This window comes from Piliocolobus tephrosceles, chromosome 19 (genome assembly GCF_002776525.5).
Source record: "Piliocolobus tephrosceles isolate RC106 chromosome 19, ASM277652v3, whole genome shotgun sequence".
In the NCBI taxonomy this organism is placed as follows: Eukaryota; Metazoa; Chordata; class Mammalia; order Primates; family Cercopithecidae; genus Piliocolobus; species Piliocolobus tephrosceles.
In genome coordinates this window covers 13,788,759-13,811,891 of record NC_045452.1, presented here as the reverse complement: position 1 = coordinate 13,811,891, position 23,133 = coordinate 13,788,759, and the positions used below count along the sequence as shown (strand labels likewise).

The following is a 23,133-nucleotide window of genomic DNA, read 5'->3' as shown; positions in this document are numbered from 1 at the left end:
TCACATTTTGTGAGACATATGGTTTCTGTTGCAATTACTCGACTCTGCTATTGTAGTGCAAAAGCAGCCACGAACGTTACATAATGAATGTGCTTGGCTATATTTCAATAAAACTTTATAAAAGCAGACTGAGTTTTAGGGCGGTTAAACTATTCTGTATGATATTATAATGTTAGACATGTGTCACTGTACATTTGTCCAAACCTATCGAATATACACCACCAGCCAGGCACAGTGGCTCACACCTGTAATCCCAGCACTTTGGGAGGCCGAGGTGAGCGGATCATGAGATCAAGAGATCGAGACCATCCTGGCCAACACGGTGAAACCCTGTCTCTACTAAAAATACAAAAATTAGCTGGGTGTGGTGGTGCGCACCTGTGGTCCCAACTACTCGGGAGGCTGAGGCAGGATAATCGCTTGAATTTGGGAGGCAGAGGTTGCAGTGAGCTGAGATCGCACCATTGCACTCCAGCCTGGCAACAGAGCAAGACTCCATCTCAAAAAAAAAAAAAAAAAAAAAAAGGAATATACAACACCAAGAGTGAACCCTGAAATGTAAACCATGGATTCTGGGTGATAATGATGTCAATGTAGGTTTATGGATTGTACCTTGTAAAAATGGACTACTCCGTCTGGGGATGTTGATAGTAGGGGCAGCAGGTTGTGGGGGTGGAGGTCAAACGATGTATAGTAATTTTCTTTTTCTTTTTTAAGAGATGGAGTCTCATTCTGTCACCCAGGCTGGAGTGCAGTAGTATGATCTTGGCTCACTGCAACCTCTGCCTCCCAGGCTCAAGTGATTCTCTTGCTTCAGTCTCCCAAGTAGCTGGGATTACAGGTGTGTGCCACCACACCCGGCTAATTTTTGTACGTTTAGTATAGATGGGGTTTTGCCATCTTGGCCAGGCTGGTCTCAAACTCATGACCTCAGGTGATCCACCTGCCTCGGCCTCCCAAAGTGCTGGGATTACAGGTTTGAACCACCATGCCGGCCAGATGTATAGGAACTTTCTATTAGATTCTGCTATGAACCGAAAACTCCTCTAAAAGAAATAGTCAATTATAAACGAACAAATGGTGAGCCAGACTTGGCTGCTTAAGTCATAGTTTACTTCTCCCTAAGTAATCCAACCCCTTCATTTACAGATGAGGAAACGGCAGCCCAGGGAGGGAAGATGCCTTGGTCAAGATCATGGAACCAGAACCTCAGCCAGGCTAACCCCCAGATCTTTTTATTTCAGTGCCTATGGAAAAAAAACCACAATACGCAAACAGGGCAGACCACCAGTGACAAGTCTTGCTTTTCAGGTTTCAACCCAGGAAGACAGTAGTTCTACAATCTTTTCTCAAGAAATGAAACCTTATAATGAAGCTTAACACCCTGTCCCATCATTGACATGTTGCTCCAGGATGCTGGGTGAGTACCAAGCTTACTCATCCTATCTGAGACTTTTGCTCAGAAATCCTAATCAACTCAAGATAGGATGTTTTAGAGACGTATCAGACAATCAAGTTCCTGACTAGGCTAAAGCCCTAAAATAGGCTTAGAAGCAAAGAAAAGGTCCGGCCTCTGTTCTGCCTGGCTGGGCACTGCCAGACCTAGGGTTTCTTTTTGTTAGCTTTTTCCTCCCTGAGGCACAGTCTCAAGAGATCCTGAGAACATGTGCCCCCAGACCTAGGGTTTCTATAAACTATAATCCGCCCCTCACTCTCCCTTACCCCCAAGAATTCAATAGTTTTCTTTAGCTGAAGTGGTCAGTTTAGTTCTGGGTTCTGCAGACAGAACCCCTGAGTGTGGGTTTTTCTCATTGACAAGGATAAACAGCTCTTGAGTCAGCAATTTTAATAAGCTTCCGTTATAAGGCAGGAGAGCTCCAGCTAGGTCACTAATGGCATTCAGGCGAACTGGCATTCAGCTGCCACATGTACCACTTACCATTCTCACAAAAGACTAAGTCCAGGCAGTGTGGTTAGCAAGATGAATATGACAGCAGGGATTAACCAAAAGTTGACAGAAACTGGAGAAAGAGAACGCCTGAAAGAGCTGCTGAGAGCTAAATTAATTGAATGTGGCTGAAAGGATGAGTTGATAAAGATAATGTAAAGATAATGATTTTAAGTGATACGTGTTTTGTTTTTGCATTAAGAGGTAATTAAAGAAAAAGGACTAGAACACATTACTGTTGATGACTTGGTGGCTGAAATCACTCCAAAAGGCAGAGCCCTAGTACTTGACAGTTTAAAGAAGGAGCTCCTACAAAAAATAAAAGCATTCCTTGCTCAGCCTGTCAGTCTTTAAGATTGACCTAATTGTGTTGTTCTGTGGTATTATTTTTGAAAGTAATATTTGCCATAAATTAGAAAACGATTCCCAAAATAAAATTCTTTTTTTAAGCCGGGCATGGTGGCTCACGCCTGGAATTCCAGCACTTTGGGAGGCCAACGCAGGCAGATCTCCTGAGGTCAGGAATTCAAGACTAACCTGACCAACATGGAGAAACCCCGTCTCTAATAAAAATACAAACCATTAGCTGGGCGTGGTGGTGCATGCCTGCAATCCCAGTTACTCGGGAGGCTGAGGCAGGAGAATCGCTTGAACCTGGGAGGTGAAGGTTGCAGTGAGTCGAGATCGCACCATTGTACTCTAGCCTGGGCAACAAGAGCAAAACTCCATCTCAAAAAAAAAAAAAAAATGTTTTTATTGAGAATGACTCTCACTTTGTTGCCCGGGTTCAGGAGATTCTTGTGTCTCAGCCTCCCAAGTAGCTGGGCCTACAGGTGCATGTTACCACGCCCAGCTAATGTTTGCATTTTAATAGAGTTGGGGTTTCCCCATGTTGACCAGGCTTGTCTCGAACTCCTGGCCTTAACTGATCTGCCTGCCTCGGCCCCCGAAAGTGCTGGGATAATAATGAGTCACAAAGTCTAAAGCCTGGCCAAAATCCCTTTTTGTATGATGATATATGGTTTTCAGTAGTAATGTCTACATTGTATTGATTTTTTCCTCAAATTTTAATAAATATCTCATGAATGGAAAAACAAACAAACAAAAAAACCTAGAACATGCAAATGGGAAAAGTTCTTGATTTGGAGTTGGAAGATGTAAGCTCGGCCATTTAGTAACCACGTGTCAGAGAGCATTGCTTCACCTCTCCTGGTTTAGTTCCTGGACTACAAACTGAGATGTGTCAGCTCAGCTGCTTCATAGAGACGGATGAGAAGCAGGTGAAGCATGAATGAGAAAGGAGTGTGGACCTATTCTCTTGCCTTCTCCAGCCACCTAACTTGTAACTCTCCTCTTTTCCTTCTGTTCCTGCTGGTCTTTTCTCTCAATTTAGGCCATGAATTCACCAATGTTCAATCTGAGGCCTGTCTGTGCCTCTGATGGACACTGCTTGGCTGTCTGTGACATTTAAGGCTAAAGAACTTGGTCATTCCCAATGCTAAAAGGCTCATCAAAACTAGATTTTGTCTTTGGTTCATGTTCTGGATTCCTGATACTGCCAGAATAACCCTTTACTTAGTCAAAATCAAAAGAAGTTTTGCCCTCTGGTCTTGGACACTGTGTTTCTTCCCAAGAGAAAAGTCTGTGTCACAAAGACAAGGATACTCAATAAACACCAGCAGTGGCCTCATGCATCTCTTCTCTCCCATCTGGCATGTTAAGTTCAGGACATGCTGGCCTGGGCCAGGAAGTATGCTGCTCAACCAAGTGGTTACAGGCTGAAGATACCACTGGCCCTGTACTTCTGGGTTAGATTTGGCAGTACATATGTTTCTCGCAGGATTATGATGTTGACAAAGATGTGAGCCCAGCTGAGTTCAGTTTTCGGTAAGTTCACTGAATCATTACTTGAGTTCCATGAGAACCAACTTATTCACACAAGACCATAAATACATGCAAGCCCAGAGGAAGAACAGGCTGAGCATCCTTCACCCAGGTCATAGTCAGGGGGTTATCAGTAACCTGGGGAAGGGGACAGTGTCAGCAGAGGAGACAAATGCAACCCCAGGTAGGGGAGTGATACTCTACGTAACAATCAGAGGTGCCCAGGTATGGAACAAGTAGTCTTGGGAGTGAGTGCTATGTTGAGGGGGGTTTTCAAAGAGAATCTTGCTCCCCACTTATCAGGAGTGCTGCAGAAAATATTCAAGTGTCAGGGTTTGGACAGAGGTGCTCTAAATTCCCTTCTGACTCCAAAATCTAGTGGGCCATCAAGAAAAGGCTGGGACCAGGTGCAGTGGCTCATGCCTGTAATCTTAGCACTTCGGGAGGCCAAGGTGGGAGGATTGCTTGAGCCCAGGAGTTCAAGACCAGCCTGGGCAACAAAGACCCTGTCTCCACAAAATATCAAAAAATTAACCAGGCATGCTGGCACATGCCTGTGCTCCCAGCCACTTTGGAGGCTGAGGCAGAAGGGTTACTTGAACCCAGGAGGTTGAGGCTGTAACAAGCTAGGATCATGCCACCACACTCCAGCCTGGGCAACAGAGCAAGACTCTGTGTCAAAAACACAAACAAAGAGCCAGGCTGGTGGCTCACTACTGTAATCTCAGCACTTTGGGAGGCTAAGGCGGGTGGATCACCTGAAGTCATGAGTTTGAGACCAGCCTGACCAACATGGTGAAACCACATCTCTACTAAAAATACAAAAAAAATTAGCCAGGCATGGTGGTGCACGCCTGTAATCCCGGCTACTCGGGAAGCTGAGGCAGGGGACTTGCTTGAGTCCAGGAGGCAGAAGTTGCAGTGAGCTGAGATCACGCCTGGGTGACAAAGCAAGACTCTGTCTCAAAAAAAAAAAAAACAAAACAACAATAACAAAAAAACCAAAAACACACAAACAAAACAAAGCTGAGAAGGCAAAGGCATGTGAGTAGGCTTAAGGGGTGCAGGGCTGTTGCTTCTAGAGTCTCAGATGCTCCTGCTGCTTCTCAGGTGAGAAGCCCAGGGTAACCGGGATGGGAAAGTGGGAGCCACCACGAGCCAAGCCAGAGAGGGTCATGCGTCAATGTCAGGCATTCCAAAACAGACTTCCAATGCCAACTTCCAACTGAGTATCCTAAGTGTTTAAAAAGGAACATGTCGAAACAAAAAAAACAACAACAAAAAAAGGGGCAGGTCACGAATGATACACAGGCCTTCCTTCCCCTGTAAATCACGTTTTTTTTTTTTTTTTTTTCTGAAGAAAAACCCAAACACTGAAGACAACTCAATTTAAAGAAAACAGATTTTCCCCACTTAAGTAAATGACACAGTAAAAGACTATATTCTAACCTGAAAAAATGCTGGTAAGAAACCTCTCATATCCTAACACAAAGGGCTGAGAGCTATTATTGGATAGAATTAGCTGTAATATGGCCTTATCAGGTTTAAAAGGAAAAGAAACCCATTTCTTTTGGGGAGAGTGATGGGCAAGAGACTGATGGAATGAAATTCCTTGTAACAACTATGGAAACCACTGAAAAGCTAATAAAAGGATGTTTTCCCGGGAAAACACACACAACTCTGCCTAGTTTCAGATTCACTGACCCCCTAAAGCCCACACACAGATCCCAGGAGAACACCTGTTTAATAAACTACTTGCTATAGACATAAATCCTCTCTTCTTCCCGATTCTCCCTGTTTTTTGGACATACGATTTTTCTCTTTTCCTTTTTTTTTTTTTTTTTTTTGAGATGGAGTTTCACTCTTGTTGCCCAGGCTGGAGTGCAATGGTGTCATCTTGGCACACTGCAACCTCTGCCTCCTGGGTTCAAGCAATTCTCTTGCTTCAGCCTCCCAAGTAGCTGGGATTACAGGTGCTTGCCACCATACTCGGCTAATTTTTTGTATTTTTATTAGAGATGGGGATTCATCGTGTTGGCCAGGCTGGTCTTAAACTTCTGACCTTAGGTGATCCACCCACCTCGGCCTACCAAAGTGCTGGGATTACAGGCACGAGCCAACACACCCGGCCTATGACTTATTTTTCTATATACTGCTTCTCTCTGTCTCTCTCTCTTTTTTTTTTTTTTTTTTTTTAGAAGGAATCTCGCCCTGTCGCCCAGGCTGGAGTGTAATGGCACGGTCTCGGCTCACTGCAACCTCCACCTCCTGGGTTCAAGCAATTCTCCTGCTTCAGCCTCCCGAGTAGCTGGGATTACAGGCATACGCCACCACACTGCGCTAATTTTTTGTATCTTTAGTAGAAATCTTCAGCAGAGATAGAGTTTCACCATGTTGGCCAAGCTGGTCTTGAACTCCTGACCTTGTGATCCGCCCACCTCAGCCTCCCAAAGTGCTGGGATTACAGGTATGAGCCACTGCCCCTGGTCTCTCTCTCTGATTTTTTTTTTTTTTTTTTTTTTTTTGAGATGCAGACATATATTTTCAGGCTGGAGTGCAGTGGTGCAATCTTGGCTCACTGCAACCTCTGCTTCCCAGGTTCAATTCTCATGCCTCAGCCTCACAAGTAGCTGGGATTACAGGTTCATGCCACCACACTTCAATAATTTTTGTATTTTTAGTAGAGATGGAGTTTCACCATGTTGGCCAGGCTAGTCTCAAACTCCTGACCTCAAGTGATCTGTCCGCCTCGGCTTTCCAAAATGCTGGGATTACAGCCATGAGACACCATGCCTGGCCTATATACTGCTTTCCTTTAAGCACTAAGAATTATCAAAGCTAAACTGAGATGATCTGAATCTCATCTTGAGCTGAAGACCAGAAGTCAAAAGAGGGTTTTGCCAGCCTGCAGAAGGAGAAGGTTTTGGAAACAAGGATATTACTATAGAAACTGTCAAGAGAGGGAATCAGCTCATGCCTTAGTCCCAGCACTTTTGGAGGCCAAGTGGGAGGATTGTTTGAGCTGAAGAGTTCATGACCAGCCTAGGCAACACAGAGAGACCTTGTCTCTACAAAACCAACCAAAAAAACTAGCCGGGCATGATGGTGTGCACCTGCAGTCCCAGCTACTTGGGACGCTCAGGTGGAAAGACTGCTTGAACCCAGGAGTTTGAGGTTGTAGTGAGCTAGGATCACACCACTGCACTCCAGTCTGGGCAACAGAGTAAGACCCTGTCTCTCTCTCTCTCTTTTTTTTTTTTTTTTTGAGAGAGAGTCTTGTTCTGTCACCCAGGCTGAAGTGCAATGGAGTGATCTCGGCTCACTGCCACCCTCCTGGATTCAAGCGATTCTCTTACCTCAGCCTCCTGAGTAGCTGGGACTACAGGTGCCCGCCACCACGCCCAGCTAATGTTTGCATTTTTAGTAGAGACGGGGTTTCACCACGTTGGTCAGGCTGGTCTCGAACTCCTGACCTCGTGATCCACCAACCTTGTGATCCACCCGCCTTGGCCTCCCAAAGTGCTGGGATTACAGGCGTGAGCCACAGCGCCTGGCCGACCCTGTCTCTTAAAAAAAAACAACCTGTCAAGAGAGCCTCCAAAACTAAAATAATGATGCAAAGGTGACAATACCTGAGGCATTTTCCACAAGCAGTAACTCTAACCAAGAAGTAAGTGCAGCAAACAGGCTGAGACTGTGCACATGCCTCTGTGACATATGGCGTGTCCACTCACTTGGTGGGGACTAAGCACATGCCTAGGTGACAGGCAGTTTATCTGTTCCTGGGCTGGTAGTATTTTCTTTGTTTTTCTTTATTTGCTTGATGACCAGAGACGAGTAGCATTTTCAACAGAATAAACGGCAGAACTACTATTTTTCTGACACCTGGACAATTAATTGCTTAGTGTCAGAAGGTTTGCTGACTGCAAATGTTCCAAATTCAATTTTCCCCAATTCTGCCAAACTATATTCATTCATGTTTTTTCAGACATTCAACAAATATTTATTGCAAGTAACTATGCATTAGGTACCATTCTAGGTGCTGGGAGAGCCAGTGATTGACACTAAATTCATCACACAGCTTAAGTTTTTGTGGAGGTAGAAAAACACAGGCTGGGAGGGGTGGCTCATGCCTGTAATCCCAGAATTTTGGGAGGCCCAGACAGGTGGATCACTTGAGGTTAGGAGTTCGAGACCAGCCTGGCCAACATAGTGAAATCCCGTCTCTACTAAAAATACAAAAACTAGCTGGGTGTAGTGGCGGGCGCCTGCAGTCCCAGCTATCGGGAGGCTGAGGCTGGAGAACTGCTTGAACCCCAGAGACGGAGGTTGCATGAACCCGGGAGATGGAGGTTGCATGAGCCAAGATCATGCCACTGTACTCCAGCCTGGGTGACAGAGTGAGACTCTGTCTCAAAACACACTAATTGTACAAACACACACAATGTCAGGTAGTGGCAAGAGCAAAGGAGATGAAGTAGGAAAAGGGGCCCCGAGTGTGTGGTGTGGGGTCAGGGAAGGGCTCACTCACATATGATTTTTGGACAAGAGACTTGAAGGAAGTGAGGGAGGGAGACCCGAGGGCATCTTGGGGGAACATTGCCCTAGGCAGAAGGAAAGCACTGGAAGCAGAGATGTGTGTGGCATGTTCCCAGAAACCAGACACAGATGGAAGCCAGCGTGGTGCAGCAGAGTGCACAGGAGGTGGACAAGGGACGAGACAGAGAATGAGGGGACCACATCCTGGGGGCCTGTGGGCTGCTGAAAACTCTGGCTTTGGTTTCGAGTGAGCTGGGGCCATAAGAGGATCCTGCCCAGTGGGGGAACACCACCTCACTTCCATTTAAAGAGGTCTCTCTGGCTCCTGTGTGCAAAGCAGTTTATAAGGAGCAGGGGCAGAATCCAGGAGGCCAGTGCAGAGGTGACAGCAGCAATGCAGACAGGAGATGAAGGTGGCTTGAACCAGGATCATAGAGGAGACAGTAAAGAATGGTTAATCCTGAATCAATATTGAAGGTAACTAAAAGGAAAACTGAATTTGCTGATGGGCTGGTTGTAGAGCAGGAAAGAAAGAATATGAGAAGGCAACTGAGTTTTTCTACCTAAGTGACTAGAATGAGAAGGCAAGACTAAGGTGTTGCAGGCAAACAGCAAGGTTGGCTGGTTCTGAACACTGTACATCCAGTCCTCTAAGTGACCATGTCAAGTAGGTAGCTGGAGGGATGAGTCTCAAATTGGAGACATGGTCTGAGATGGAGACAGAAATCTGGGAGTGACCAGATCTTGGGGTAATAAAGGCCACTGGATTGATGAGACACTTTGGGGGTATGGAGATGAGGCCTGTATGCTATAATATTAAAATATTAGGTTGCTGAAGAGAAACCAGCAAAGGAAACTGATTTTAAAACCAACGAGGAGAGCCAAAGGAGCAGTGTCTCGAGAGCCAAGCAAGGTAAGGCTTTAAAGGAGGAGTCAGAGATCATTTGACAAATGCTGTCACAGGGCAAGGAGGACCAGGATTAAGGACTGGCACAGGCTAAACAACATGGGCTCCCTGCATCAGGAAGGCTGTTCCAGCGGAGGGAATGGACAGAAACCCGATCTGAGTTTTGCTTTGCCATCAGGAGAGAGTGTGTGCCTGTCACAGATTGACAGGGATGCTTTAGCAGAGAGGGGATGACTGCCAAAGTGCTACGCTGAGTACCGCGAGGGCTGGGGTCTCGTGTGCAGGTGGAGATGCTGCGTTAGGGGGAGGCAGAGGAGTGGGGACAGACACAGCTACTGTGCGAGGGCAGATGGCAGGTGGGAGTTTTCTTTTGACCGCTTCAGTTTTCACAGTGACACAAGATGCTGATGATGAGGGTGGGGAGCAGGGCTCAAAGCTGTGTAATGAGGTTTGGTGGCTCAAAGCTGTGATTACATAAAGTGAGATGTGAGTGGGAGATGGAGAAAATGAAAGCAAGATCAATTGGTTATAGGTCCTGGTGGGACAACAGTGAAAGAACTGTTGAAGCCAGGACTGGAGAGAGTGCATTGGGAAGACCAGCAGGGACAGCATAGAGGGGACGAAAGGGCACACACAGAGAGCTGTGGTTCTGTAGCAAGGGCCTGGGACCTGAGTGTCCCTCATCACTGAGGGCAGGAGCCACTCCTGGAACTGGGCTGTTGTGCAAATCATCCGAAGTCCTGACAGGCTTTGACTTTTGTCTCCTTGGGCTGAAATGCAGTATGCTTGGTGCTCAGGCTTCAGGGCTAGGCAGTCCTAAGAATAAACTCCAGCTCTAGCACTTAGTGGCTGCAGAGCCTTGGGCAAATTACTTCACCTCTCTGAGCCTCACAGTTTCCTAAACTCTAAAGCATAAATTGTAGTACCCATCAGGAGACTGAGGTAAAGATTAATGAGACGATTTTCTGCTCTGTACAGGGCCTGACACATAAATTTTCTACAAATCACGGCATTAATGTTATTACCACCGCACCACAGCAGGCAAGACTGAAGCAACCACCACTGGCACCAATGAAAGCACAAGAGGAGCCCAGGGGCCAGAGCACAGTGGAGGACAGTGCTTCCCTCTAACATCTCAGCTCCAGCTCTGACCACTCATTCTACCTCAAAGCTCTGAAAGCATGCCCTTATCATGCATCAACCTGATACCTGCTTAGGGAAGTTACTGATGGGCTTCAAAGCCTCTCAGGCTTTGCTCTAGTCTTGGCTCCTGACTGGAATCCTTCAATTCCCCCTAGGACAGTGGTTCTCAACTGGGGGTAATTTTACAGCCCCCAGGGGACATTTGGCAATGTCAGGGGACATTTTATCACACTGGGTGGGAATGGGAGTGCTACTGGATAGAGGGCAGGGATGCTGCTCAACATCCTCCAGTACACAGAACACTTCCCCACAAGAAAGAATGATCTGGCCCAAAATGTCAGTAGTGCTGAAGTTGAGAAACCCTGCTCGTGGCTTTTGTATGATCTACTGGAGAAGATTCACATAAGAATAATTCCTTTTGTTGAACACTTTCAAGAAAAGGAAGAAAATGCTGGGCATAATGGCTCCCACCTGCAATCCTAGCACTTTGGGAGGCTGAGGCAGGAAGATTTCTTGCACCCAGGAGTTTGAGAACAGCCTGGGCAACATAGGGAGACCCTGTCTCTATTTTAAAAATAGAGAAGAGAAGAGAAGGGAAGGGGAGGGGAGGGGAGGGGAGGGGAGGAGATAAGAGAAAGAAGGAAAAAGAAAAAAAAAGAGAAAGAACGAGCAAATGAGTTACTTTCCACCTTAAAAGACCAAAATTTAACAGATTTATTTTGCAAAACATTTTTGCCAAAATGTGTTATACACTTGCTGCCATTAGCTGCCCCCAGTTTTCTGCCTCTAATCTGGGGTGTTACCAAGAGATCTGTAAACAGACTTGCAAGAAATCAGTGGAGTAAATATGCTCTATGTGCTGGTTCTAGGGCCTCTCACCACAAGAAGGTGTCACTTGGATTTGTGGCATTTATTTGAATATTTATTTCAAATTTATTCGAAAGGAAGAAACCTTTTTGCTTTCTTCAGCTCTCACATAAATTGTCGCCATGCATAATCCAATATTTACTTAATGTAATGCATTGTGTCTTTTTCTTAGAAAGTAACCTTGAGGCAAGTGGGAAGGTGACTTTTCAACTCTCTTTGGTACGTATCTGAAAGCATCTAGCTTTCAGGCTTAGTTCCTTGTTCTGCAGAGATGAAAATTCTTAATTTTTATCTATGAGGAAAAAGTAGACTTTAAAACTTGGCTACTAAAAATAAACCTGATTTCGTGAGAAAAATGGTGTAAAGTTGTTTCTTGAGAAGGTTCTCGTATGCAATCTAGTGCTAGAAGTGAATGATTAACACTGTACTTATCAAGTTCTTGTGTTTGTTATATTTGTAACAGGTTTTCCCCACTCCACCTTTGTTGCTGGACTATTGGCTTCTGCTTCCCACTGGTTACCTGCCCTTTTCTTTGCTATTTCTTCTTTTTTTTTTTTTTTTTTTGTGATGGAGTCTCCCTCTTCCCCCCCGGCTAGAATGCAGTGGCGCCATCTCGGCTTACCACAACCTCTGCCTCTCAGATTCAAGCAATTCTCCTGCCTCAGCCTCCTGAGTAGCTGGGATTGCAGGTATTCACCACCACACCCAGGTAATTTTTGTATTTTTAGTAGAGATGGGGTTTCATCATGTTGGCCAGGCTGGTCTCAAACGCCTGACCTCAAGTGATCCTCCTACCTCAGCCTCCCAAAGTGCTGGGATTACAGGCATGAGCCACATGCCTGGCCTTATTTGCTATTTCTAATAGGTCCTCCTATGACATAAAATCACAAGGTCGCTGCTTGCTATTCAAAGCCCTTAGGTCTCAAGCCCTGGTGGTGCTCTAGGTGGTTTAGGTTGCCGGAAGTGAGCACACCCCAGGGTAACAGGGAGTATATGGCTTCTTTAATCCCCAAAAAAGTAAAGGAAGTAGAGTTCGAAATGCAAGGAAGGGAGAAGAGCAAGTCATGACTGCCTGAGGGAAAGGAGAGGCTGCTCTTTTCATGGTTCTGCCCTATTCTCCTCACCCCTTCACTTCTCACACACAGCACTAGAAAACGCTGAAGTGAGCCACATCCAGATCCAAGTGAATCTGAGGATATGAAAACTTTTTTTTTTGAGATGGAGTCTCGCTCAGTAGCCCAGGCTGGAGTGCAGTGGCGCAATCTCCGCTCACTGCAAGCTCCACTTCCCGGGTTCATGCCATTCTCCTGCCTCAGCCTCCCGAGTAGCTGGGACTACAGGCACCCACCACTATGCCCGGCTAATTTTTTTGTATTTTTAGTAGAGACGGGGTTTCACCATGTTAGCCAAGATGGTCTCAATCTCCTGACCTTGTGATCCTCCCATCTTGGCCTCCCAAAGTGCTGGGGTTACAGGCGTGAGCCACTGCACCCGGACAACTTTTTTTTTTTTTTTTGACAGAGTCTCGCTCTGTTGCCCAGCCTCAGTGCAATAGCATGATCTCAGCTCACTGCAACCTCCGCCTCCCAGGTTCAAGCAATTCTCCTGCCTCGGCCTCCAGAGTAGCTGGGATTACAGGCATCTGCCACCATACCTGGCTAATTTTGGTAGAGATGGGATTTCATCATGTTGCCCAGGCTGGTATCGAACTCTTGACCTCAGGTGATCCACCCACCTCAGGCTCTCAAAGTGCTGAGACTACAGGCATGAGCCACAGCGCTTGGCCTAAATTTTTTTTTTTTTTTTTTTTTGAGACACAGTCTCACTCTGTCACCCAGGCTGGGGTGTAAGTGGCACAATCTTGGCTCACTGCAAGCTGCGCCTCCCGGGTTCATGCCATTCTCCTGCCTTAGCCTCCCAAGTACCTGGGATTACAGGCGCACAATGCCACGCCTCGCTAATTTTTTGTGTTTTGAGTAGAGATGGGGTTTCACCGTGTTAGCCAGGATGGTCTCGATCTCCTGACCTCATGATCCGCCCGCCTCAGTCTCCCAAAGTGCTGGGATTACCGGCATGAGCCACCTAATTTTGTATTAATAGAGAGAGGGCTTCACTACGTTTGTCGGGCTGGTCTCAAACTTCTGACCTCAAGTGTTCCACCCACCTCAGCCTCCCAAAGTGCAGGGATTACAGGCATGGGCCACCGTGCCGGCCTGGATCTAGAAACTTTGATGACCATTAACATCTCTATTTTACCAGCTAGAAAAGATTTCCAATTAACTGGGCGTTTACAGGCAAACAAAGCAGAACATGGAATTTCCCTGGAGATTGGTCTATGTTCTATTTGCTTTCTTCCTTTCAGAGGGTTTTCAGGATCCTCCAACTTGCCCTTAAGATAAATCTCATGGTCTTTGCCCAGAGCAGGTATTTTCTAAAGAAGTTCACATTTCAACCCATTAGTCAGGTCCCCTAGGGCAGAGTTCCCCATTTCCTATCAGAGGTCATCACCTTTCAATAAGCTGGTGTTCACCCCCATCTTAGAGCTGCAGGAATGGTGGAAAGGAGGGAAGTGTTTCAGTTTATATCCTTCAATATGGTAAGCACATTTGGGGAGGAAAGGAAGAGGAGAGAGAGAGAGACTTTTGCTCTGCATGAGTGTCTGGAATCGATGAACTTTTAGGTTCTTTCCTCTTCTGAGATCGTAGGATGCTATGGTTGTAGGGAAGGCCTCTGGCAGGAACTAGCTGGTACAGTGAGCACTATCTCACATCTCCTATATCCTACAGCACTCTCGGGAAAATTGGCCACATATTTCTTCTCTCCTATCCGAGCAGGTCTGGCACTATGTTCTGATTTGAAAGGTGCTAAATACTGTCTGTTGGTTGGGACAATCATAAAACCACTCAGCAAGTGGAAGTCAGCAAGGGAGCCAACAGTGCGGACAGACACGGTGGCCGTTGTGACAGCCTCAGCGACTCTAATCCTGGTTCATGTGGCATCGTTCCCTTGGCTGGCCACTACTTTCCCGCAGCCACCCACTGGCACACCCCCAGACCTCGTCTGGGTTGAACATGTACCTAAAAGTGCTGCTGCCTGGCTCCGTCCTCCAAAACTTCGGCTAAAGGAGCTGTGCCTACTTGCATAGGAGGCTGGCCGGCTGGGTAGCCAGGGCAGGAGAAAGGCAGGAATCTCAGAATGCACGAGCTCTTCTGCCACAAAGGCCACCTCAAACCACTTGCGCTGGAAGCTGGCGAAGTCATCCACTCCTGCTGTGTGCCAGGTGGTGGCAGGCTGCTGCATGGCCACTGGGAAAAGTGGAGGGGAGAGAAGGAGTACTCAACACAAATGCTTATTTTCTTAATGATGCATGCTACAACTTGATAAATCTTAAAAACATGCTAAGTAAAAGAAGTCAGACACAAAAGGCCACATACTGTATAGTTCCATTTATGTGAAACACAGCAAATAGGCAAATCTTTGAGAAAGAAAGTAGATTACTGGTTGCCGGGGGTGGGAGGAGGAGTTGGAAAGTGACTGCTTAAGGGGATGGGGTTTCATTTCAGGGTGATGAAAATGGTCAGAAACTAGATGGACGTGAGAGTTGCACAACACTGTGGATGTACTAAACGCCCTGAACTATTCATTTTTAAATGGTTAATTTTATATCATGTGAACTTCAATGTAAAATATATATATAGATTTTTTTTTCTTTTTGTTGAGACTGAGTCTTGTTCTGACACCCAGGCTGGAGTGCAATGGTGCGATCTCAGCTCACTGCAACCTCCGCCTCCCAGGTTCAAGCGATTCTCCTACCTCAGCCTTCTGAGTAGCAACATGCGCCATCACGCCCGGCTAATTTTTGTATTTTTAGTCGATGGGATTTTTACCATGTTGGCCAGGCTGGTCTCAAACTCTTGACTTCAGGTGATCCACCTGCCTTGGCCTCCCAAAGTGCTGGGATTACAAGTGTGTGTCACTGTACCCGGCCCTAAAAAATATTTTATTCTCAGTTTATTTCTTTTTTTCTCTTAGAGATAGGGTCTGCACTGCTCTGCCAAGTCTTCAGTGCAGTGGCACAATCCTGGCTCACTATAGCCTCAAACTCCTGGGCTCAAGCAATCCTCCCATTTCAGCTTCCTGAGTAGCTGTGAAGACCAGCATGTACAACCACGCCCAGCCAATTTTCTTTTTTTTTTTTTTTCCTGTAGAGATGGGGTTTCACTATGTTGCTTACCCAGGCTGACCTTAAACTCCTGGCCTCAAGAGATACTCATACCTCAGCTTTCCAAGGCGCTGGGATTATAGGCATGAGCCACCACCATTCTTGACCTTATGATCAGTTTCATACCTCAAATTTCAGTATATATAACAGTAACCTGGTATGTTTTCAACCTGAAGGTAAGATAGGTATCTACTGGTCAAACGTATAATTTAAAGGGAAAAGTGTCAATGGATATACTTGTAGCTACAAGGAAAAAAATCCCACACACGTCCACTTCTGCCATATTCTTGAACAAGAGAGCACTAGCTGCTTCATCTAGCACTAGGGAGTGGCACTAGCTGCTTCATCTCATGTAAGATTGTTTTTTTTTTTCTGAGATGGAGTCGCGCTCTGTCATGAGGCTGGAGTGCAGTGGCATGATCTTGGCTCACTGCAACCTCCACTTTCTGGGTTCAAGCGAGTCTCCTGCCTCAGCCTCCCAAGAAGCTAGGACTACAGGGGTGCACTACCACGCTCAGCTAATTTTTTGTATTTTTTAGTAGAGATGGGGTTTCACCATGTTGGCCAGGATGGTCTCGATCGCTTCACCTGGTGATCCACCCGCCTTGGCCTCCCAAAGTGCTAAGATGACAGGCGTGAGCCACCGCACCCAGCCATATTTGATTCTTTAAACCCAGAGGCAGAGAAGCCATTTGTCTGCAGGATAGGAGTCACTTCTAGAACAGACAAGGTCCCCTTTTGCTATAGGTGTACTGGAGATGCTGGTCTGGTTTTCTGTTGTTGCTGTTTTTTTTTGTTTGTTTGTTTTTGAGACAGAGTCTTGCTCTGTCGCCAGACTGGGGTGCAGTGGCGCGATCTCAGCTCACTGCAACCTCCACCTCCTGGGTTCAAGAGATTCTCCTGCCTCAGCCTCCCTAGTAGCTGGGATTACAGGTGGCCACCACCTCGCCCAGCTATTTTTTGTATTTTTAGTAGAGATGGGGTTTCACTGTGTTGGCCAGGCTAGTCTCCAACTCCTGACCTCGTGATCCGCCAGCCTTGGCCTCCCAAAGTGTTGGATTACAAGCGTGAACCACTGCGCCTGGCCTGTTTTTTTTTTTTTTTTTTTTTTTTTTTTTGATGGAGTCTCACTCTATAGCCCAGGCTAGAGTGCAGTGGCATGATCTCGGCTCACTGCAACCTCTGCGTCCCTGGTTCAAGTGATTCTCCTGTCTCAGCCTCCCAAGTACTTTAGTAGAGGCGGGGTATCATTGTGTTGCCCAGGCTAGTCTTGAACTCCTGAGCTCAGGCAATCCACCTGCTTCGGCTTCCCAAAGTGCTAGGATTATAGGCGTGAGCCACCGTGCCCGGCTTGCTGTTGTTTTTGAGACAGAGTTTCACTCTGTCAACCAGGCTGCAGTGCAGTGGCACAATCTCGGCTCACTACAACCTCTGCCTCCTGGATTCAAGTGATTCTTCTGCCTCAGCCTCCCAAGTAGCTGAGATTACATGCATGCACCACCACGCCCGGCTAATTTTGTATTTTTTAGTAGAGACAGGGTTTCATAATGTTGGTCAGGCTGGTCTTGAGCTCTTGACATCAAGTGATCCGCCAGCCTTGGCCTCCCAAAGTGCTGGGATTACAGGCATGAGCCACCACACCCAGCGAGATGCTGGTCTGAATCCGGGGTGCCTCCAGTTATGTGAGCCAGTTCCGACCATGCTAAAAGAGTTTTCCCTCTGGGGAATTACTTTTTCTCATTATTTAAAAAAAACAAACAAAAGGAAAAAAAAAAAAACCCACAGATACTTAAAATATTACTTGGAAAACTTGCTAGGGCTTGATAGTCTTCCTGGGTGTAGAAATGGAGTCTGAACTGGAGATCCAGCAAGTGAAAAGTGCTATGAATCACGGACTGGAGTCCATGATATTATAACCAGAACCACCTGGGCTGGGTGGGCAAGAGGGTGGGATGCTCTAATTAAAAACAGCTACCAAAAACTGATGTGTGGGAATTTTCTCACACCAGGTCCCTCGGCCTCTTTTAGCTTTATCTTTGACCCACACTGTTCTCACCAAGAACACACTGTAGCTTAAGAAACGCTTGTCACTCTGGCTGTGCTTATATTAAGTACAAAGGCTGAAGGAATTCGACAGATCTGTCAACTTATAATACAAAGTCACACATGCAGCTCAGGAAGCACCATCATGTGAAAGAGCAAGTCACCAGGAAAAACACTTGCCCCTGTGGGCAACCGCATTCGCCTCGGCTCTGACCTCGGTCGGGCTCTTTCTCCGTTACTATCTTGTAGAAATAGAAGCCGTAGATGAAGGTCCGCCAGGCTTCGCCAGATGCGTGTGTGATGAGCTGCTCTTCCAGCATTTTCTAGGAGAGACATTGAAACTCTGAAATTCCTGCAGAGGGGCATCTTGAAGGGGCAGCCCTCAGTCATGCTCTGGAGACAAGGGAGTGACAGGAGCACTGAGGAGACCCTACCCTCCACCCCCAGATTAGACATGTCATACTTGACATATACTATATTTTAAAATGTAAACTCATATCATCAACAAATATTTCAAACATGCAGAAGGGCATAAAGAAATTCAGATGGGCCGGGCGCGGTGGCTCAAGCCTGTAATTCCAGCACTTTGGGAGGCCAAGATGGGCGGATCACGAGGTCAGGAGATTGAGACCATCCTGGCTAACGTGGTGAAACCCCATCTCTACTAAAAAAAATACAAAAAACTAGCCGGGCGAGGTGGCGGGCGCCTGTAGTCCCAGCTACTCGGGAGGCTGAGGCAGAAGAATGGCTTAAACCCGGGAGGTGGAGCTTGCCGTGAGCTGAGATCCGGCCACTGCACTCCAGCCTGGGAGACAGAGCAAGACTTTGTCTCAAAAAAAAAAAAAAAAAGAAATTCAGATGGCCAGGAGCAGTGGCTCTCACCTGTAACCCCAGTACCTTGGGAGGTTGAGGTGGGGTGGATCACTTGAGGCCAGGAGTTCGAGATCAGTCTGGCCAACACGGTGAAAACCCGTCTCTACCAAAAATACAAAAATTAGCTGGTGTAGTGGTGCATGCCTGTAATCCCAGCTACTCGGGAGGCTGAAGCAGGAGAATCACTTGAACCTAGGAGGCGGAGGTTGCAATGAGCTGAGATTAGCACTGTTGCACTCTAGCCTAGGTGACAAAGCGAGATTCTGTCTCAAAAAAAAAAAAAAAAAAATGAAATCCACATATACCACTATTCTGCTTTCACAAATCTGACATTTCTCTATACTGATTTCAGATATTTTTATTAAAAAAAAGAAATCTCCATAGACTCTCCCACTCCCATTAATCTTCCTCTCCCCAGAAATAAATGGTTAGTGTAATATTATTCTTAAATAATTTTATTATATAAAAATGTATGATAGAGAATATAAGGTATTCTTTTGGGATTTTAAATTTTTAAATAAAGGGCATATTATAATATCATTTTGTAAGTTGGTTTTCCAGTCTGCATCATGCTTCTGACATTTATCCATGTTGATACATGCACCTTCAGCTCATTCATTTTAACTTCTGTAGTAGCATTTCATTATTTGAATAAGGAAATCATATTCTCAGGGAGATGAGAGTGTATACAGCAAAGGCTATGTGAAACAGCACATCAAAACCCTCAAAGAGAGAACTGAGAATCACATGCTTATTCAAATCAGTTACTGATTTTAACATTTCCATGACGACAACCCAGCTGGTGAGGAAACATTACTGACTTCCAGTTGGGGCCCCTGTATAGACAGGATGGCATGAACTGGCTCAGTCAACTGGCCCTTCCCCATTTCCTTGTTGTTCCAGTTGTGCCATATTCCAGAGTTCCACTTCTGAGCAGTGTAATTAAATCCAGCAAGCATGGTGCTAAGTGCCTACCAGGTGTCAAACAACATGCCTGGCACTGGTGATACAGAATGGAAAATAAGAGGCAATCCTGCCCTCAAGGAGCTGGCTGAGGCAGGAGACAAATGAGAGACAGATAGATCTTCATGCTGTTGTGCTAAGAGCTCCGACAGAGTAAGTAAAAGGTGACAGAAGGCCCATGGGGCAGAGCCTTGAATCCAGCATTGAGTCTTGAATAAGCATGCATTCATTGACCAGGGGAAACTGGGGTCTTGAGGTCAGAGGGAGGGCATTCCCCCAAAAATCATAGAGATTTCTCTGAGATTTATAAGTGCACAGATTCTGTCCAAAACATTTCAGTTCAGACAATAAATTCTGCATGGTTTTTTTTGTTGTTGTTTTTGTTTGAGGCGGAGTCTCGCTCTGTCGCCCGGACTGGAGTGCGGTGGCCGGATCTCAGCTCACTGCAAGCTCTGCCTCCAGGGTTTACGCCATTCTCCTGCCTCAGCCTCCCAAGGAGCTGGGACTACAGGCGCCCGCCACCCCGCCCGGCTAGTTTTTGTATTTTTTTTAGTAGAGACGGGGTTTCACCGTGTTGGCCAGGATGGTCTCGATCTCCTGACCTGGTGATCTGCCCGTCTCGGCCTCCCAAAGTGCTGGGATTACAGGCTTGAGCCACCGCGCCCTGCCTCTGCACGGTTTTTAAGTCAAAATACAGTGTATTTCAAAGCAAGACTTGTTCTTTCATCAGTTCCAGAAAGGCCTCCCACTTATTAAAAATGAATCTTCACCCCAACCTGTAGATCTCATTACTGGAAAGGGTGATGGCTTCTAAGGCAGGCCCTGATTTTTCGGGACCTAAGCAAACAGCTCTGTGGGCTCCTCTTGCTGTCTCACCTGCATGATGTCGATGGCCATCGCCTGTGTCTGGATCCCCTCCACGTGGTTCACCAGCCAGTGCACCACCTCTGCGCTGATGAAGCAGTACGGTGAGAGGCCCTTCTGTTCAGAGAGCAGCTGGACTCCTGTCCTGGGTTCCATTGTGGTGAGCAGGGAGCAGGGGATGTGTATGCCCCACGGCAATAAGTGGAAGGAAAGATGAAAAAGAAGGGACTCCCACTAGAGCATTTAATACCATAAAGCAGTGTCCCTATGCTATTCCTAGACTCAGAGAAATACCCATGAGAGGACAAAATAAGTTGTTACAAGGGGGCTGGGCACGGTGGCTCACGCCTGTAATCCCAGCACTTTGGGAGGCTGAGGTGGGTGGATCACCTGAGGTCAGGAGTTTGAGACCTGCCTGGCCAACATAGCGAAACCCCATCTCTACTAAAAACACAAAAATTAGTTGGGCATGGTGGTGCATGCCTGTAATCCCAACTAGTTGGGAGGCCGAAGCGATAGAATCACTTGAACCTGGGAGGTGGAGGTTGTAGTAAGCCAAGATCATGCCACTGTCCTCCAGCCTGGGCAACAGAGTGAGACTCTGTCTCAAAAAAAAAAAAAAAAAAAAAAAATCAAAGAAGTTGTTACAGGGGGAAAAGGAGAAGGGGGAGGGGAAAAGATGGGAACTGACATTCAGATAATACCTATACTTGTCAGGCATTATACTAGGTACCTCACATAATTATTTCATTGAATCTTTACATGAACCCTGTGGCTTAACTCCTTTTCTAAAATATCTCTTTTTAAAAACTCCCATCTTGAGGCGGAGGTTGGGTGAGCCAAGATGGCGCCACTGCACTCCAGCCTGGGTGACAGAGTGAGACTCCGCCTCAAAAAAAAAAAAAAAAAAAAAATCCTATCTTACAAACAAGGAAACAGAGGCTCAGAGAGGTCAAGTGACTTGCCCAAGGTCTCAAAACTGGTGAGAAGTACAGTGATGTATGAATCCACCAAATCACACTGCCTGAGCATGGCTATGGCACAGGCCTTTGGGAACCTTCCAACCCTACGCTGTGATGAGCCACTTACGAGGGGTGCTTCATGGCTTCCAGGATCTCTGTCAGGGTGGAGGATGAGGTCAAGGAGCTTGCCACCAGCTGCTGAGAGCTGTAACACAAGGTGTCAGGTCAGCAAAGCAAGATGGCACGTATGCAGTCAAGAGCACGAATATTAGGAACAGTCTCCCCTTCTTATGCAGCCAGAAACCAGGACAATGTTGACATTAAAGGCATTTTAGTAAATTCCAAACAGCTATAACAGCGGGATATCTCATGGGGGGTTTCCTATTTTAAAATGTACACATTTAGGGCCAGGTTTGGTGGCTCACATCTGTAATCCCAGCACTTTGGGAAGATGAGGCAGGTGGATCACTTGAGGTCAGGAGTTCAAGATCAGCCTGGCCAACACAGCAAAGTCCCATCTCTACTAAAAATACAAAAATTAGCCAGGCATGGTGACATGCGCCTATAGTCCCAGCTACTTGGGAGGCTGAGACAGGAAAATCGCTTGAAACTAGGAGGTGGAAGGTGCAGTGAGCTGAGGTCGTGCCACTTGCTGCACTCCAGCCTGGGTGACAGAGCGAGACTCTTGTCTCAAATAAATAAATAAAAAAATAAAATAAAATGTCCACATTTAGAATTCAAAGTACTTTTGTGTCCAAACTTGCCCTTAGTAAGCATCTCTCCTTTTAATAATATTCCTCAGGCCCAAGGCCCAGCCACTTCCAAGAAACCTCCTGGATTGCTCTGGGTTTGCCCCAAGAGCGTTTCACAGGTAGCTTCATTGAATCCTGACCAGAGAGGACTAGGTAACACTGTAAGAGCATGGGGAACGGAATCCCAGTATCATCACTAACCTGCTATGGAGCTTCTCTTGGCCTCAGTTCCCCCGTGTGAAAAATGGGGTTAATGCTGCTCCTGTCTTTGAGGGCTGATGTGAGGCGAATGTTTATACTATGCTGAGCACATGTACAGGGCTGACACACATGAAGCCCAAAGCGGTAAACAATACTAAAATAATTGACACCAACCCTTTGAAACTGACTAAAGGAACTGCTGAAGGTCAAAGAGTACCAGGAAGTACCAGGATGTGGATTTGAATCCAGGTCAGTCTCTCTCCAAAGCCCGTTCCACCACCTGCTGTCCACATTCTTGCTCAAAGGTGTGATGGTCCCTTAAAACATGCTTAATATTCAGCAGCTGAATGGCCACCCACCATATCAAACTGGGCCGGTTGCGGGGCTTATCCAGAAGCTCCTCAAGTTTTCTGAACTTCTCCCTTTCCTCAGTCCCAGACTACTCTTCATAACTATTCAGAGGATCCAGAAATCACTGGAAGCATTTCAGAATTTCAGGGTTACAAAAAGCTTTCAAAGACCCTTGAACTTCCTTCTAACGCCTGAGTCTCTGCTGAGACCACGAGTCTGGGCAAGAGGCTGTCCTATCTGTGTGAACATCTTCAATGGCAGAGAACTCGGCTCCTCTACGTGCAGGCCATTTGCATGCAGCAGGACCCACTGCTAGTAAGTTCTTCATCATGAAATAGCATCTGCTCTCTGTATTTTTCAGTCATTGGTCCTGATTCTACTGCCATGTCATTTTTGGTCTTTTCACCTCCAGCCTAAACACCCCTAATTCCTCACTTCTTCTGAAAGCAAAAGAAAACCTACTGTTCTACCCTTGTAAGCAATGAGGAAGTCGATAAATGCATTCAATTTCTATGCAATGGGCAGCCTCTCCAATCTCCTCCACGTCTAGAGCAAAAAGCCAGGTAGGCTTGATGGGGATATGGGCATGAGTGAAGGTAGGGAGCAGCGAAGTC

At 46.4% G+C, this 23,133-nt stretch overlaps 1 protein-coding gene and 1 pseudogene across 16 annotated transcripts in view; one reads left to right on the top strand and one right to left on the bottom strand.

The window, feature by feature from the left end:
- LOC113219503 (GATOR complex protein DEPDC5) overlaps positions 1 to 23,133 on the bottom strand; it is a 169,461-nt gene that overhangs the window by 25,428 nt on the left and 120,900 nt on the right. For 14 of the 16 annotated variants that reach the window (XR_003306688.2, XR_003306687.2, XR_003306689.2 and 11 more), the window contains 4 exons: positions 21,343 to 21,420; positions 20,266 to 20,398; positions 17,768 to 17,876; positions 14,366 to 14,593 (listed from right to left, as the gene is read on the bottom strand). Coding sequence is in view for 12 of the 16 variants with exons in the window: in XM_026447037.1 (XP_026302822.1) it covers positions 14,366 to 14,593; positions 17,768 to 17,876; positions 20,266 to 20,398; positions 21,343 to 21,420 (548 nt within the window). In the remaining 4 variants the exon portion in view is untranslated. The remainder of the gene's footprint in view (positions 1 to 14,365; positions 14,594 to 17,767; positions 17,877 to 20,265; positions 20,399 to 21,342; positions 21,421 to 23,133) is intronic. The other 2 variants (XM_026447049.2, XM_026447045.2) reach the window with 1 other exon arrangement.
- On the top strand, positions 1,401 to 2,388 carry LOC111521833 (annotated as a pseudogene).